The 16,432-nt window shown below is 49.2% G+C and overlaps 1 protein-coding gene across 1 annotated transcript in view; it reads right to left on the bottom strand.

The window, feature by feature from the left end:
• Positions 1 to 6,107: 6,107 nt before the first annotated feature.
• Positions 6,108 to 16,432, bottom strand: part of Cnpy1 (canopy FGF signaling regulator 1) — a 54,185-nt gene continuing 43,860 nt past the window's right edge. Inside the window, exons 3-5 of the mRNA XM_004629064.2 lie at positions 11,763 to 11,966; positions 9,914 to 10,010; positions 6,108 to 6,145 (exon numbers count right to left, since the gene is read on the bottom strand). Of these exons, the coding sequence (XP_004629121.2) occupies positions 6,108 to 6,145; positions 9,914 to 10,010; positions 11,763 to 11,966 (339 nt within the window). The remainder of the gene's footprint in view (positions 6,146 to 9,913; positions 10,011 to 11,762; positions 11,967 to 16,432) is intronic.

The following is a 16,432-nucleotide window of genomic DNA, read 5'->3' as shown; positions in this document are numbered from 1 at the left end:
TGGGAGCCCAGCCTAGGAGAGTGCCCTTAGCTATCTATGTTGGGAGGTAACGTGGTGCAAATGGGGACCAGCCAGCTGTCACTCCCAGGGATGGGGCATTGTCTGAGTCTGTTTGGGGTTACTTTGGGGCCCTGTGAATTGGGCAAGGCATCCGAGCTCAAGGGCGCAGCTGTCATTGCAAGACTCAGGGTGACAGGGAAGCCCAGCCCAGGGCTGCCCGCCCGCTGCCTCCCAGGCCTGCTGCCTGTGGTGGTCAGGGCGGGGCGGGCAGCAGCTCTAGGCAGGTGGCACAGGACACAGCCCTGTGTGGACACAGGAAGAAACTCCTCTTCCAGAAGTGCTGGTCACGGTGACCGGAAGGGAAGAACCGTCCCCGGAATCCAGGATGTGCGCCGCACTCCACAGATGCAAGGAAAACATTCCTTAAAAGCAGACGCAACACACCCCTCTTCACCTTGCCATGACGTGGTCCACAGGGAGACGCAGCAGGGCTTATGTGGCGTCGCCTCGCAGCCCTTGCCCCCAGCCCACTCCCAGCCTCAGTGGCCTTCCACAGGGGGCCTTGCCATCGCTTGGGAGTGCCGGAAAGCCACAGCCTTCCAGGCCCGGTAAGAAAGAAGCGCACACCGCAGGTGGGGGAGCCACCCAGCCCTGGCGGCCCAGCCCTGGAATTACAAGGGATTCTCCATGGTCTTTGGCCCTCAGAGCTCAGCCAAGCCCCACGCCCACCGAGGGCACGAAATGCAGCTCATTTGCACCCCTGCCTGCCCACCACGAGGGCACTGCTTTAAGAAAACACATCAAGCCACACACACCCTGTGACCCTTTAATCTTCAGACATTAATATTTAATCAGGGCTCTGATTGCATATGAGGTATGTTCAAGGGCATGGGCATGTTCCTACCCCAGGTCTAATTATTTAATAATGCTGATGGAGCCCGCATTTGCACTAGCGCTCACGCGAACGTTGCTTTGTGTGCTGCCCTTCCGGAAGGGTCTGCACCGTCTGTTTTCTGGTTGCCGCTTTCTTCTGCTAATCGGGGGGCACAGAGGTGCGTCCTCAGGGCCTTCGACGGAGAACAACCGAGCCAGAGAGACGGCTTCTATCAGATGGTGGGGGTCACATGATTGGAGGCTCTTTCTGCGGCGCAGTGTCACCCCGAGGATCACAGTCACCCTTTATCGGCCAATTTCAGACGAGATGCTGTGGAGAAATTCCCTCTTGTTCAGAAAGCTGCCGGGAAGCAGGCCCTTCATGTAAAATGTCAGGAGTACATTCTGGCGCTGCAGGTGCCAACCATGTCTCCTGTGAAGTTTGAGGTTGTATTAATATTTTAACTTAGCACTGATGGGATGTTCCTGAGCACCAGCCGTGCCCAGTTAGCCGACACTGGGCAACCCATGCCTGCTTGAGTCCGTGTGCTCTATATCCGGGCATGCTGCCGCTCCTGAGAGCCTCCCGAGCCCCACCGCACCGGGCGGCCCCACCTGGACCCAGGCATGCCCTGCCCCTTGGCTTGGGGGGGCCAGGGCCATGTACCTAGTCACTTGCTTTACTGTCTAAGCCTTTACGGTGCTGTTGTTTTGGGGGACACAACCTGGCCGACGGGATTCCTCAAATCCCTATTCCATGATAACGGCGTACAAGATTCTAAAGTATTTTCATAGCACCATTTAGCTTCCCCGCAACTTCGTAGATTAAATGTTTTACAAATATCTTGCTGTTGTGGGGTAAGGTGTTTCCTGCATCTGTTTTATCTTAATTCTTTTTCTTTCATGAAAACCTTGGGATAATTCTTCAAGGTAGAGAGCATAGCGATCATACGCGTTTGCAAGGAATGGAAGGAGCTCCCAGCCGCCCCTGCCGTGGGCTCTCGGCCCGGAGGAGCACAGCCTGGCTGGCTTCCTGCGCCCTCGGCTTTCTCTCCTGTGTACGTGTCTGCACGTGCGCAGCTGGCCGCTGGGTGCCGTCGATCCCCGCATGAATTTCCGGGCCTTCGTGGGGTACCCGTCTCCACAAAATAGAGGCTGCATCGGACCTTCCAGGCTGCACGTACTCGCGCTGCCCTGGGTGAGAACCCTACAGGAAATGAGTCACAGTGCCCCCAAATCCAGTCGCGCCCCTGCCAGGCGGCAGAGTCAGGAGGCGGGGCCTCGCTCCTCCGAGAGCACAGGCCCAGGCAGGGCCACCTGTGGGAGAGAAACGCCCCACTCACCGCCACTTTCCCTAAGTGACTCGAGGGCAGTGGGATTCTAGACTTCTGTGTTTCCATTTCACTTGCTCTTCTTTCTTTGTAATATCAAAGGTTTAATTACTAAAGTGGACCTTTGTTCTCCTCCAGTAAACCTATGTCAGGATAACCCAGGATTTTGAGATGTACATAGTTTGAACATTTCTTTCATTTGAAATCACCACGACTATTTGGAAGCTGCTGCTGCAGACTTTACTAAGCTTCTCAGACAGCGGCTGAAGCTGGAAGACATTTTTAAGAACTCCTGAGGTCATCCTCTTGCTATTTATATACTCTTCTTGCTTGGAACAAAGTGAAAGAATTCACAAATATCAAGACCTAAGCACCTGTTTAAAGCTAAACATCTATGCCTTCAGCTAGCAAATAATTTCTTTATAATTAAGCAGACCACCGCGGGGCCCAGGTCAGCTGGGGTTTTCTGGAGCGGTCACAGGATAACTGCTAGGGACTGCTCGTGCGACTAAGACAAAGCTATCTTTTTCATTCCAGACCATGGAGGTGATATGCGGCAAGATACCCGTGTTTTGAGACCGGGAAAGAGTCGGTGAGCAGAAGAACCGCGGTCTAGAAGCGCATGCGGCGATACCTCACAAGGCCCAGCAGAAGCGAGCGCCTCCGGGGCCTCTCTGCCCGGCCCTGCGGCCGCACGGCCAAGGCGAGCTCCCGCCACTGTCTTCCGCTCCATCTCGCTGCAGCTCAGTTTCACTTATTGCATTTGATCTGTTTATTCACTTAACTCATTGCTCTTAAAAGCAAACAGCCTAAGGAAGGTAAGAACTTATAAAAGAAAATTCAATTCTGGGTTGAGAATCATAATAAAGCCCCGCAGGCCTCTAGTTACAGGTACATTTCTACTGGGACGCTGTGGCATCACCGAAAGTGCATCTTGGTGTCTGGCTGCGGCGGCTGTGGGGTGAGCTTCCCCGAGTTCACTGTGAACGTGAGCGGCCGCTTCAAGCTTAAAAGCCACCAAAAGTTGCACCAACAAAGGCTTTTTCTCAGATCTCATCAGAATTGGACATTGAAGACTTTTCATTTCCATGAAGCTACTATGTATATGAATAAATGTCAACCAAAGTCAAGAAGTAGGTATAACAATGTAGCCAGCTATGGGCTCTTCTTTTTAGGGCCTGTCTTTGTGAATAAAATATTGACCACTCCCTGTTGGGACCTTGGCTCAATTCTGCTCTAAAAAAAAAAAAATTCTGCTCTCCATCCCTGAGTGAAACAGATTCAGTGGCTTTCAGCAAATAGTAATCCACAGAGTAAGGGCGCGCCGCATCCCCAAGCCGCTTGGGTCCGAGGACAGGATCATGTGAGTCTCCATAAGACCCACACTCACCGTTCCACAAAAGCACAGCCTGAAACAGGGGCCCCCAACCTGTCTCTTCTGCACGCTATTTAATACATATCCCCCTCTTCTCTAGGAATTTTTACCCTAGAATTTGGTTAACTTTAAAAAACTTTCCTCTCACATCCTGGGTGTTGCATTGTTTTTCTTTTCTTTCTTTCTTTCCGTTCTGTTCCTGGTTTCTTTGGCAGTACTGGGGATCAAACTTGGGACCTCACACTTGCCAGGTGGGCACTTATGCCGCTGGGCGCTCTCCCCCGCCCCTGGCTTTTTAGACTGCTCTTTGCTTTAGTTCTTAAATGTCATTTAAATGGCAAGAACGTGTTAGGAGGGGGCCAAGGGACCCGCTACTGTCTCCTTGCTACTCATGCGGGGAAGCTGGGAGCCCCTGCATACATGGATGACTTTTCCCAAATATTTACACAAATTCCACAAGTCTGACCTGGAAAAAAAAATTTTTTGGAGTTAAAGGAAGGAAAAAAAAAAAAACCCCACGCAAGTGGCAAGTTATGAAAAATATTGTAACGTTCAAGACCATTCTTACTGGGAAGTCCAAAAGAAAACTTGAAAGCCTTATTTGGCAAAATGTGCTGCTGGACATGTGTGCAGCATCCGTCCGGGTCACTCCCGCTCAAGGCAGAATGTCAGGGAAAGCGCTCTGGGGACAGAGGCTCGCACCCTGGCTGGGGCTGGAAGGCGCCTCAGGGCTGGCACTCACTGTCTGCACTTGAGGGTGTGGAAAGGAGGGAGTGACACTTCCACAGTTCCAGTCCTTCCAGGTTCTACAACGTGTCCTTCGGGCCACGGTCTCTATGGTTTCCAGGAAGGTCACCTGGGAACTGAGAAATCGCGGTCGTCTTCGTGCCTTGACCAAGAAGGGCCACGTGAGGAATGTGGCCGTGGCTTAGTGCTTCAAATGACAAGCTAACCTCCAAGAATGAATTTCAATGATGATATAGAGACCATGTTTAAGTTCCAACTTTACTCTCGTGCTGGACAGTGGGGCTAGGTGTCCGTAAGCCCCTAATTCCTGTTTCAGTGCATGTCAGCTGGGGGGCAGGTTCACAGGGTGACCGTGGGACCTGTGACATTCAACTGGTTACCAGTATCCCAAACAACTACCAGCCAGCAGACAAACACAGTCTTTCGGACCCCCAGACAAATGCTATTAACCTATAACCTGGCTCTTAGGAAGATGGGGACAGGGAAGGAAAGAGACCATCTCTTTGGTTTTGCAAATTTTTCCTAAATTTAAGAATAGTTCAGAGGGGCTGGGGAGATGGCTCAGTGGAATAAGCACTTCCTTGGCAAGCACAAGGGCCTGAGTTCAATCCCTGGTTCCGAAAAAAAAAAAAAAAAAAGAATAGTTCAGGCTCAAGAGCCAGTGGAATGGCATAAATAGTGTGCTTTCTAGGCAACTGTATGATGAGAGGCACCACAATTTTAGCTTTGTGATACAGAATTTACATGGTGCTACCTGCTCAGTTCTCACTGGGAACCAAAAGGATATTTTTATTAAAACAAGTATAGCCGGCACCTAACCAGCCAAATAATTAAAGTTGAATTTTATTCCATTGAATGCAAATTTAACAGAAACAACTAAATACCTGAAAGTACTGTACTTTGCATTGCATTAAATACAGTTGCTGCCCCATACCACTCTCCCCTTCCATCCCCACATCGCCCCAAAACATCCCTGTTAGGAAAACAATACACTATTCAACAGTAAAATCTACACACTCAACATTAGCCAGAAACCTTTAGAAAAGAGCCCAGGAGGGCTAGCAACACAACCAAACACAGTCACAGCTATTGTCTTTTACTGTACAATGTCGTGATCAATCCATTACACAAGTCACCTGGCCTCAGTGCTGCTTGGTGTAAAGAGTGCTCATTATTTTTTTTTCAAGCCACTAAATTGTGGAGATGAAGCTTTTAAACTTAAGTTTTAAACTACAGTTTAAACATGTAATCTAGATTTGAAGGAGAAAAGACATTCAGATTTGATTCCTGATAAAAGTTTGTTCTTTCTGTCCCCCAGCACCACAGAGAATCCTTCAGAGGACCACATGTGAAATTACCTGCAATAGATTTCCCTAAATTCATGGTCAATCAAGTATTTGAGAAATCAAGTTAAGTCCCTGCATTTGTATGTGTGGATGTACCTTTGCTATGAAATAGACACTGTATATTTTAAAATCCCAGTTTCCTTATGGAAACAGCTTCGCTTTCCCCTGCCCCAACCAAATCGAATGCTTTATTGCCAAGCCTATTTGGTCCAAATCTGCGAGGGAAATTCAAGTTTCATGAACTCCTCGGCTTCACCTAAAGAGTCAGGGTTTGTCATGATGCCAAACAAATTTTCAAAATAATATCACGCATGAGACAAACCTAGTACAAACAAGACAAATTCTCTTATCATGAAAGCTATGCAGACACAAATGCAGACATTGACCTTTGGAGCGGTGACTTGTTTTCTCTCTGCAGCGTGGTGAACGCCACTTCTAGAATTCAGTGTGATTACCCGAGGCTCCACACAGACCTGGAAAACAATGAAGCAGCGTTACCCCTGGAGCAAATGCCAGGCCGTGAAGTCACTTACAGTCCACGAAAAGTGCGTGCTGTCTGCCGAGAACATATTTTCCAGCTTTTATCATGGAAATGCTGGCATATGCGCAGGAGCAGAATGGAGGGCATAAGCTGTCCCTCGGTCTCCAGGCCCACGTCCTGGTGACCGACATTCTCTTCTCCTGGCTGCATTCTCTTGGCTTTGGCCAGAGTATTTTAAAGCCAGGTGAGCGTTGTGTCCTTTCCCCTCTTGGGGCTACTTAGAGAACACTAAGTTGCAAACTCCAAGACAGTTCGCAGCTTGGAAGGAGCACTGGGCCCTGGGCATTGAGTCTGAGACAGCTGGGGGTTTTGAGTCACTCTACTTGTCCAGTTCAAATCAACAAATGCCCATACTATTTAGAAAGGCTGTGCATGGTTTTAGCTACAGAGCTGATTTGAAATACACTAGCCTGAAAGTAATTATTTTACATTTTGTAATTTAATACTCTCCATTTGGGTTGGGAAGGACAGACCACATAGCAGCAATATTCTTATGTCTAGTGTAGCTAAACACTTAGCAATACGTGGTATCTTACGCCGTGCATTGCATTTGAAATGAGGATGTGGCAAAGCCTGTAGTTAGGATGTTTTAACTGTTAGGACTTGGTCTCACAGCAGAAGCGCTAGGCAGTGAAGACATTTGTGCATTCCTCTTCCAACCTGAGCCTAGCCTGACAAACACCTCCACAAGCACAGGAGCCTCCGTTCCTTCATACTCCACAGCAGTGCGCTCCCTACCTTGCATGGAATATAGCTGTGCCGTAAGCACATCCTGTGCTGTACTAAGATTTTAACCATTTTTACCTCAAGCCAGCAAAAAGACTCCTGGAAAGATCTGGGTTCTAGGGCAGAGAACATTGCTCAGCTAAATCTAATGGTTTTCTTTTAATTTGTGCCCAGGAGAAAGAAGCCTTGTGGGGAAGGCGCCCCATTCCCTGTCTCTGCCAGGAGCAGGTGACCCCGGCAGCTCCTCTTCTCTGGGGCCTGGTGCCATGGCAGCCCTGACTGTTCACTGAGATGGGAGCCTTTGGCAAAGGTGACAAGAGCATGCACGGAGCTCTTTGATGTGTACTGTTTCTCAACTCAGACATGTTCTTCTGAAATTGGACATATGATTCGTTTTCTCCACTGCACCCCATTTATTTTTGTGGGGAGGTGATTGCCTGTGAATACTAACATTTGAAGAGTGTGAGCATGTCCCGCTCTACTCACGTGTAACTATGACAGATAAAGCGAAACTATGTGCATTAGGTGGGGGGGAAGCAAAATTCATATGAATGCCAGATTCACAAAAGAGAAAGCAAACTTCCAATCAGCTTTCTAGTAATAGAAGTTTCTATTTTCTAAATGATTATTGATCTCTCTAGAGCAGCAGGTAAACATTTCACCAGATATCAGCACCAGTACCTTGCACAAAGTACACACTCAGTAAACAGTTACAAATGTACAGGTTCGAAATCACACACACCAACACCCACACCCACACACCCCACGGTCACCCTGCTGAAACGTCATCTGACTGTGGAGATCCTGATGAGGCAGTGTTACATCACGTAGTAAGAGGCAGCATGCATTCCACAAGACCGGGTAGGCGTGCCTTGCTTGGAAACTCCTGCACCTGCCTCTCAGGGCACCTGGAGCTCTTCATGACGTAAAAGTCTCGTGGTTACACAGTGGTCCGAAGGGTCCCAGTGCACTGAAATCCACTGCTTCTTTGCTTTCAGCGCAGTCACTGACTGGGATGGCTACCAGAGCGTTGTGTTAGCTTGTTCTAGCCATCGTCTTTCAGCCTGAAGTTCTCTAACACATGAACTCACTTCAGGAGGAGACTTTTTTGGGAGGCATCTGGTCCCTTTTAAAGATCACCTAGGGGCTGGGGAGATGGCTCAGTAGAATAAGCACTTCCCTGACAAGTGCAAAGGCCTAAGTTCAATCCCCTGTTCCGCCAAAAAAAAAAAAAAGATCACCTCATTTTCAGTTTTCACCTTACATGGTGGACAACGCCCATCAGCACCGCTGGTGAAGAAATGTCACCTGAAAGCACCCTTGGCTTCCCCTCTGCAGCTGCAAGGTCACCTGTCCCTCTGCAGCCCTGGTTGTGGTGGGCAGCTGTTTTTAGACGACAAGTGCTACCTGAGGAGCACGGGCCTGTGCCCTCATCCCCGTGGTGCTGCCCGTGTCGTGGGCCCTTCTTTAGGCTCGTGCTTCCTCAGGCCAATGTCACTTTAATTTCCTTCTAACTGCGTAGCAGGAATGACGAGGGGTCACTGAGGTTGTGGAAGATCAGTCCCAATGCTGACCTCGGGAACACAGCCCTCCCCAGAATTTTAATTTGGGGTGACACTGGTGTGGACAGTGTGAGGGACTCCAGCTCTCCTGGGCCACCAGCGTGAGGAGGTGCTGACGTAGCAGACTATGTGTACCTCCAGCAGGGGTTATGACAAATCCAAACCCTCCATAAGGAGATACATAGGAAAACGACTATTTCAAATACCGTCTGTTGTATGTGTGACTAAACTGCACCGCTGAATTGTTTGAAAAATTTCAAGCTGCTTTCTTTGGGAAGCTTGGCTGTGAACTTCAGCGAGTCTCACAAACTTCTACAACACATATCCAATATCAGTGGAAAAAACCTCAAATTGTGGACAATCCTCACCATGTTACTTTGTGGTATTCTTCTGCAAATTCCAGTTAAAACCAGATTTTAAATAGAAAACAACCCATTTATCTACTCTATAAGGAAACTTTTGCTATTGCTTTAGTGGCAGATTCATCCTCTTCTCGCCTACTAACTTCGGAAGCTGCCAGTGCTTATCAGCACATGTGCAGTGGCCGCCGTGGGGACTGCGGGGCCAGGGTGGACCCAGCGGGTGGGTGAGAGCACACTATGCTTCCTCGCAGACGCCTGCCGAACTGCTGCTTCCTGAGCTTCCACGTGGCTTAAAAAGCTTCAAATGGATGGCTTCACAGATGCCCCTTCCTTTTCGCCCCAAACATACCAGGGGAGCACAAACCTGCCCCACGCCCTGTGCAGGCATTAACATCACAGGGGGAGAGGTCAGTTCAGCCAGCAGGCCCAGCGGGGCCAGCAGGGCCAGGCCCCACCTTGCTGCGCAGTAAGCCAGCTCTCTGCTCACTTCCTGTGGCTCAGTGCTGTGTGTCTAAGACTGGGTCAAGGGTTATTCTCTAGCCACTAAGCCAGGGGAAAAAAATTTAATTTAAAGATGTAGACACTCTGGGAAAGAAACCTAAAAAAAAAAAAAAAAAAGAAACCCAAACATATCCTGCCTCAAACAAACAAAAGTCTTAAGTGATTTTCTTACAAATTAACAATTACACCTTTAAAAAAAAGAATTCCACCTACTGCTGGTATAGCACACACTTAAGTTATGACCTTTTCCTTTCCTAGATCTGGATGGAAAATTCAATCTTTAAAAGGAGCTTTTCTTCTTCTAAAGCTAGTGCTTTGGGGGGCCTCCTCGCCTTTGGAAACCGAGGTGTTCGGGCGCATTTGCCAGGCGGCGGCGGAGCTGCGGAAGGAGCTCCCCCGCGCGCGTCTGCGGAGCGGCTCAGCGCGGCCCCAGCGCGCCGCCTGGTAGACGAGGCTGCCGCCGAGGCCGCGCGGCCGGGCCTGCGCACAAGCTGCGCTCGGCTGAGGGAGGCGGCGGCGGGCGCGAGCATGTTACATCAGACACAGTACCTGATTTTCCAGTGCACAGCTTGTCAGCGAAGTGGTGCGCCTCCTGCGCGATAAGGGCGAGTATTTCATCCTCATACTCCTCTATTATGTTCTCGCACTGCAGAGACACAATGGTAACACACTACACGTCTGGATACACACTACACGTCTGGATACACACTGGTCGGGCATCTTGCTGGGGAGGATTTAGCAGCACTTTACTATACATAGGCGATCACGTAGCCAAGGCGGTCTATGGGGGGGGGCTCTTTTGGCTTAATTCATCATTGTCTCGGATTAGTCCTCTTCGCAGAATGTTAATTGCATCATTGCCTGGGACTTAACCAAGTCATTAGTCACGTTGAAAGATGCGTGAGGGTGAGGAGGGAAGGGGGTCTTTGTATTTCTTTTCCTAAAACTGGAACTCGAACCCTAGGCAGAAAGGGGCTTCCCACTAAGGAGCTGAAAAGTCTGTTTTCTATTTTTTAAAAACAATTGAAAGAACACAGTTCCTTGAGGTGGTGGGACCGGTTTCCTTCTGTTTTAACATAATAATCTAGTCTGGGGTTGGAAAGTGAGACAACAATAAGCTCTCGGTAGGAACAGTCCAACGCAGGGGCGGCTGCAGCGGCACTGTGGAGCCCTGTGGGGGGCTGGAGAAGTTTCTTATCATGCCATTTAGAGGTCCAGACAAAATTTCACTTTGCAGGAAAAAAGGAAAGAAAGAAAGAAAGAAAGAAAGAAAGAAAGAAAGAAAGAAAGAAAGAAAGAAAGAAAGCTGACATCACAGGGCAGAGAAAGCTCAAGCTTGCCCCCATCAGAAAATCTTAAATTACCACCAAGATGGTTCTTGGCTAGAGAACCATGTCGCACTTCCGCTGGGGCAGAAGCTCCTGGAGGGCTTCCATGAGAGACCTGTGCGTCAGTTTCTGAGGTCATCAAGCAAGACCCTAGAACTCTTTGGTGGCATTAGGAATATTTAAATTCCACCTTACTGTGTTTATTTAAAACCGGTGCAGCACAAACACCAGCACACCGCTCTTGCTAGTCCATCAGACTTCTAACCCTGAATTACTGCCCTGGCTTTTTAATTAAAATGGTATCTCCAAATGTCAGCCACGGCCCTCATTTCAGGGCTTCAGCAGGCCTGACATTTTGGCCACCGCGTGAACTTAATACATTTTTTAAGCAGGCCTGCCCATCACTGTGTGCGGTTCAGCGGCACTAAGTGAGGGGAATATATTGCAATATATTCTGCCAGGCACGTTCTAGCAGGCTAGAGGTCACCATTCACATAAAATCAACATTAGACGAGAGGAAAATTTGGCCTTATGCCAACTATCCTACCTAAGCCTTTGTTTAACTTAGTCTGTGCTAAAATTCTTCAGTTAGCTGGGGTGGGGGAGAATCTCTTCTGTGAAGCCTGGGAGGAAAAAGATGATTACGTCAGGACCCCTCCATCAGTGGACTCTCGAATCTTTGAAAATGACATGCCTTTCCATTTGGCCTTTTACCCTACTTCCCCACCCTTATGTGCAGCCCTGTCAGGCCTCCCTGGGCTCCAGGACAAAGTCACTCGAGTACACTGTGTTCAGGTCACTGGGCTCTGGGGACGGCGGCACCTCTATAAAACATCACCCCAGCTTCTCCAAGGATCCCTTTGGGTCGCCTAAGCCCTGGGGTGTCTCAAAAGGAGAGTTGCTAAGCACAGTTAGTCAGTAGCAGCAGGACAAGCCTATACACAGATGGCGCTGGATGTGCCTTCTACTGTCCCCTGCGCTGCAGCCCGGCAGCGGCAAGACAGCGCGGAGGACAAAGAGCACCGACCTGCTCCAGGTCACATGGTCCCTCTCAGAGGGAGATCGCTTACCGCGAACTTGAGAGGTTTGTAGGCGTCAGAGTAGTAATAGAACCTCTTGTACTCCTTGTATATCTTGTCTCCTTTCCGCGGAGCGTACCTCCGGAAGTACTTCTCTTTAGTCACAGGGTCCTCGTCGAGCTGGTAATCGTTCATCCGCTGACACACCTTATCCAGAAGGTCGATGAGGAACGCCTCGGACTGGACCAGGGGGACCTAGGGAGAGACAGAAGGCGAGGACTCTGGGCCTCAGGGTGGCCTGTGGACTAGAGCGTGTGGAAGCTCACCGGGCGGCTGCAACAAACAAGCAAGCCCTGCCTGCCTTGGCGCGGAGCCTCAGCCCCGGCGGCCTGATCTTTGCATCGTTTAAAGTTAGCTTTAGTCTAGGAAGAGAGGGCGCGGATCTCAAAGCGGGCAGACGACTTCTCGCAGACTGAAGCCTATGCCCGTGCACGGAATCATGTTTAAAAGTTGTTGACCGTGCAGCACGAGTCACAAAAAGGCTGTTAGCTAGGAGACAGAGACGGAGACAGAGCCTGCTTGCGTCTCAGCGCCCATGCGGTCCCTGGGAGCCCCAGTTTGTCCTCCCTGCGCGGCCGGCCTGCGATGGCACCGGCAGGGCCGCGGGTCACCGCCGCACTCCTGGGCACGGCTGGCGCGCGCCCCGGCGCCCCTCTCCTGCCGGCCGGCGGGTCCGCGAGGCCCCAAGCCACAGCCTGTGCCGGGGCGCGGGTCAAAGAGCGCCCCGCGCCCTTGGTAACCGACACAAAGACGTGCGGGCCGTCTAGACAGGTCAAGGTGCAGGAGCTGCGTCCCGCGGCTCCTTCCGGAAGGGGGCGTGGAGCCGCCAAGGGCGCGCGGCCCGCGCCGAGGCCCGCGCTTTGCGCCTTTCTCCCTCTCCACCCTCTGCTGATCAAAGTAGGAAGTTTGCCTGACAACCGCGGTGAAAGGGCTGCATCACAGATGAACTCGGTTTCTGCAGTGTTGATCTATCCAGCCTCCTTTGTCCCCTTTCACACGCAGTGTGAACCCTTCCGGTGCCAACGACCGCGCGACATTCACAGGCGCGCCCGGGCGCACAAAGGGTCTCCGCGCTTCGCCGCCATCTGGCCGCAAATCTGATCCGCCAGTGCGGCGGAATTAACATGAAAGACAGTGCGGCGGCCGGGCTGATTATAACCCACCCCGGTGCCACCGTCAACCCGCTTTCAATAAGGAATCCACTCTGTGCAAACACGTTCAAAGGGACCCAGAAGACGGGAGAGTTAGAGAAAGCGCCACTCCCGGCCCGCCGCACCTGCCGCCTACAGGTAAAGCCCTTGGCCCCCAACTTGACTGCGTCTGACTTTGAGCGGCTCCTCGGCCCAAGCGTACCAATTGGCAATGACATAATTTGTTCTAGGGTATGCCACAGACCTTAATGAGCCCCTAAAGTGCCAAGGTTATAAAAAAATATAGAAAAAAAAAAAACTCGTGAGTGATTTAATTTTTAAAAATGTCTCCTCGAAGGGCACACATCCCCAGTACAAGCTGACTTCTGTCTGTGCCCGAAGGACAGCCTCCAAGCGCTGGGAGCTGTAAACAGAAGCACACGGGTTAACAAACAAAATGGAAACTTTACCAACCGATAGAAACCAAGCATGAGACATGTGCGAGTCACTGGAAAAAGTTCTAAAATGCAAAGGTAAATTCTTAAATTACGATTAGTCCAGGCAACAGAAGGCAACAGAAGGCCCAGGGGTGTAGTTGCTTTCCGAGATGCGTGTGTGTTTAATCTAGCTCCCTGTCTGAATGCATATCAGTTTCTGGGGGAGGGGGGTCACTGAGGCAGTATTTTTCTTGAAAGTGAAGAATGGACTCTCCTTTAAAAATCCAACTGTAATCTGGAAATTCACCCTTGCTCCAGCCCTTCCCCTGCCTCCTCCCCCTCGGGAAAGTCAACAGCATTGACCGACTGGGGGTGGGGACCCTGAGGGGCCTGGAGGGCTAAAGCTCTGGGGGTGGGGAGGCACTGAAAACTCAGCAGAGCCAGGTCCTCAGAAACCAGGCACTTCCCGCCGGTCAGGCCACCCTCGCAACTATTTTGTTGATGTTAATTGTTTGTATTTTTAAACTGACCCGGCCTTCTGCGGCAGCACCTCTGTGCCTGTCTGGGAAGGCCTGCAGGACCGATTCTGAGCGCCCTGCGGTCTCTCCCCAGCTGGGATTTTTTGGAAAGCAGTCCCCATGTTAACGCCTTCCCCATAAGAGTGAATTGCTTTTCTTATCCTGAAAGTGTAATCTTACAGGTTGGAATCTAGCAGGAGCTTGCCTGTTTCAAAACATACTTTGCATGGCAATAACGACGCAAATCTGTATCTGGCTGTTTGATGCAATTTGCTGGCCCTTTGGAGCGACGATTCTTTCAAAGTAGGACATGTTGCTGCAGCTCGAAGACCCTGTCACCTATCTTTTTCCTTTCCACCAAAAGTGGAAAGGAAACAAACCCAAGGGCAGAAAAGCAGAAGTCAGCATATTAATAAATAAATAAATAAATAAATAAATAAAAATCTTAAAACCCTAAAGCATCAGATTTCTCAAGAAAATGTTTAAGGAAAAAGAGGGCTACCGTAGCAGCTTTTTTTCTTTTAGTTTTTATTTTCTTTTATGAGTCCATGTTTGCATGTGTGGTGTTACCTTCTTCGCAGGAGATGTCCAGGCACACAAGCCATCCTGATTTTGCTAAAGTAGCCTCATTAGAGCTTAAAATGATTCTCCTTACCTGAACTACCTTTGAAGAAAATTTAAACACTGTTCACAGAGTCATTGAGCCTCTTTTCCCCCCAGACTATCTCATTCTAGGAGTGCAGTGAGCACAGGGGCAAGCGAGTAAAACTGAGTCTTTCTTTCAAGATTGTGAAGATTCTGAATGGCGCTTGTCGCTAGAGCAACTTCTATTGTAATGTTGGGGAACCTTGCGGCGGCCCTCGGAGGATGGCCCCAGCGATGCTAACCTCATTACAATATGAATAGAAAGGGCTGCAGTGGCCACCGCTGCTGTATCCGGAGAAAACTGACTTGGGGCACCGAGTTTTCTCATCTGCCTTGCTTTACTCTTTCGGTATAAGTTAGAAATGGAAAGACGATGCGCGATTATTCCATTGCTATTTGGGAAACCCCCCACCCAAGTAAACCCTAACTTCTCCGGGCCTTGAAACCCACCTTCAACTCTAATTCACAATAGATGCAGTATCTGTTTTCTTTCTTAGGCTTCTGACCATGTGCTTAGTAAGTAGCCGGGGGGCAGGCAGGGGGAGACCCCATAGCCCAACTTAAAAGGGAAAAAAGTAGTAGAAAGTTCTCCTTTGGGTTTCTCCAGAAAGCTGCAGCCCAGGAGTTTATTACAAGCCACAATGACATCCTTTAATAACAGTCAATTACACGATGCAGCCCGTGTTTTTTCATTACTGTGTCTCTGTTAATCTTGTAGCAAATTTCTTGGTTGATAGCTATCACAATCAGGCAGGAATACAATTAGGTGGCTGCACAATTGACGCGGAGCCTGGCCTCGTGGCGCGCTGTCTCTGCCATTCCAGTCCGACAGTCGCCAATAAATTTCATTCGTCTTTATCGTTCTTGTGGAGTTGCCTTCATAGAGGAAACCAGGGCCTGACATGTTTAGCGACTGGTAATTAATTTCACATTGTTGCTAAGATTTTTCTTTCTGGAGGGCTGGTTAATGTCGAAGTTTTAATTGCATTGTGGCAAATATTGAATCTAGTTTAATCACTAACTTTTCATCCATAAAAAATGGAATCGCCGCTGTTAGTTAAAAAGTCAATATTTAGAAGCAAAAATTCAGAGTTCCTTGCTCTGGGCTACAACAGAAGCATGAATTCAGAAATTCTTGTAGGTGGATGAGATATATAATTAGCTTTTATGTAATTTGCTATGCGTCGCTTGCCTTTTGCGTCTTCATATACCATGCAAACAGTACTGACCATTTGCTTTTATTAGATAATATAATTAGAAATCTAAAGATGCTTATTTTGAGGAGGAGCAATAAAAATGGAGAAGTTCCTAGCGTTGTGCGTATCAAAACAAATGAGTGGTGAGCATCATCCGTGAGCAATTTTGGGTGGCCAAGGTGACTGCCACAGGACCGGTTTCGCTCCGGTGCTCCCCCGGCCCTGTGCTGCAGGCTCACGCATGGTACCACGTGCGTCCACAATGCTGGGAGGGAAAACACAAAGACTTCCACATAACTTGCCACAAACAACCATGCGTTTTTGAAAATACCATCTAAATTTTGCCTCCTATAATTTGAAGAATGGAAATCAGCCCTTCTTATTGAAAATGGTCAACAAGTGTTCCCTGTCCTTACTATTTCTTGTCATATAGCCGTACTACATATATGCTCAAAGTAGTAAGAAAAAAAGTCATTGAATGAGAACAAGGCAATGGTGGGGTTCCCAAATTAAATCACTTTTTAAAATTCTGTATGTTGTTTTCATCTCCGTGACAAAATAGAAAAACCACTGTGTAGTGACCATTTAATGTGCTGGACGGGGTGGGATTCGTGTAACCCGGTTTGACATTTTCCCCAAGCTAGAGGTGCATACCTACCTTCGCTATGAAGCGTAAGACTGGCCCTGCCCTCGGAGCTCCTGTCTTCACAGGTGTTCTGTTAGTCTTCAGAAAAA

This window comes from Octodon degus, unplaced genomic scaffold, assembly GCF_000260255.1.
Source record: "Octodon degus isolate 3935 unplaced genomic scaffold, OctDeg1.0 scaffold00027, whole genome shotgun sequence".
Classification (NCBI taxonomy): Eukaryota; Metazoa; Chordata; class Mammalia; order Rodentia; family Octodontidae; genus Octodon; species Octodon degus.
Note: the sequence above shows the minus strand (reverse complement) of the source record. Positions and strands in the feature narration are given on the sequence as shown.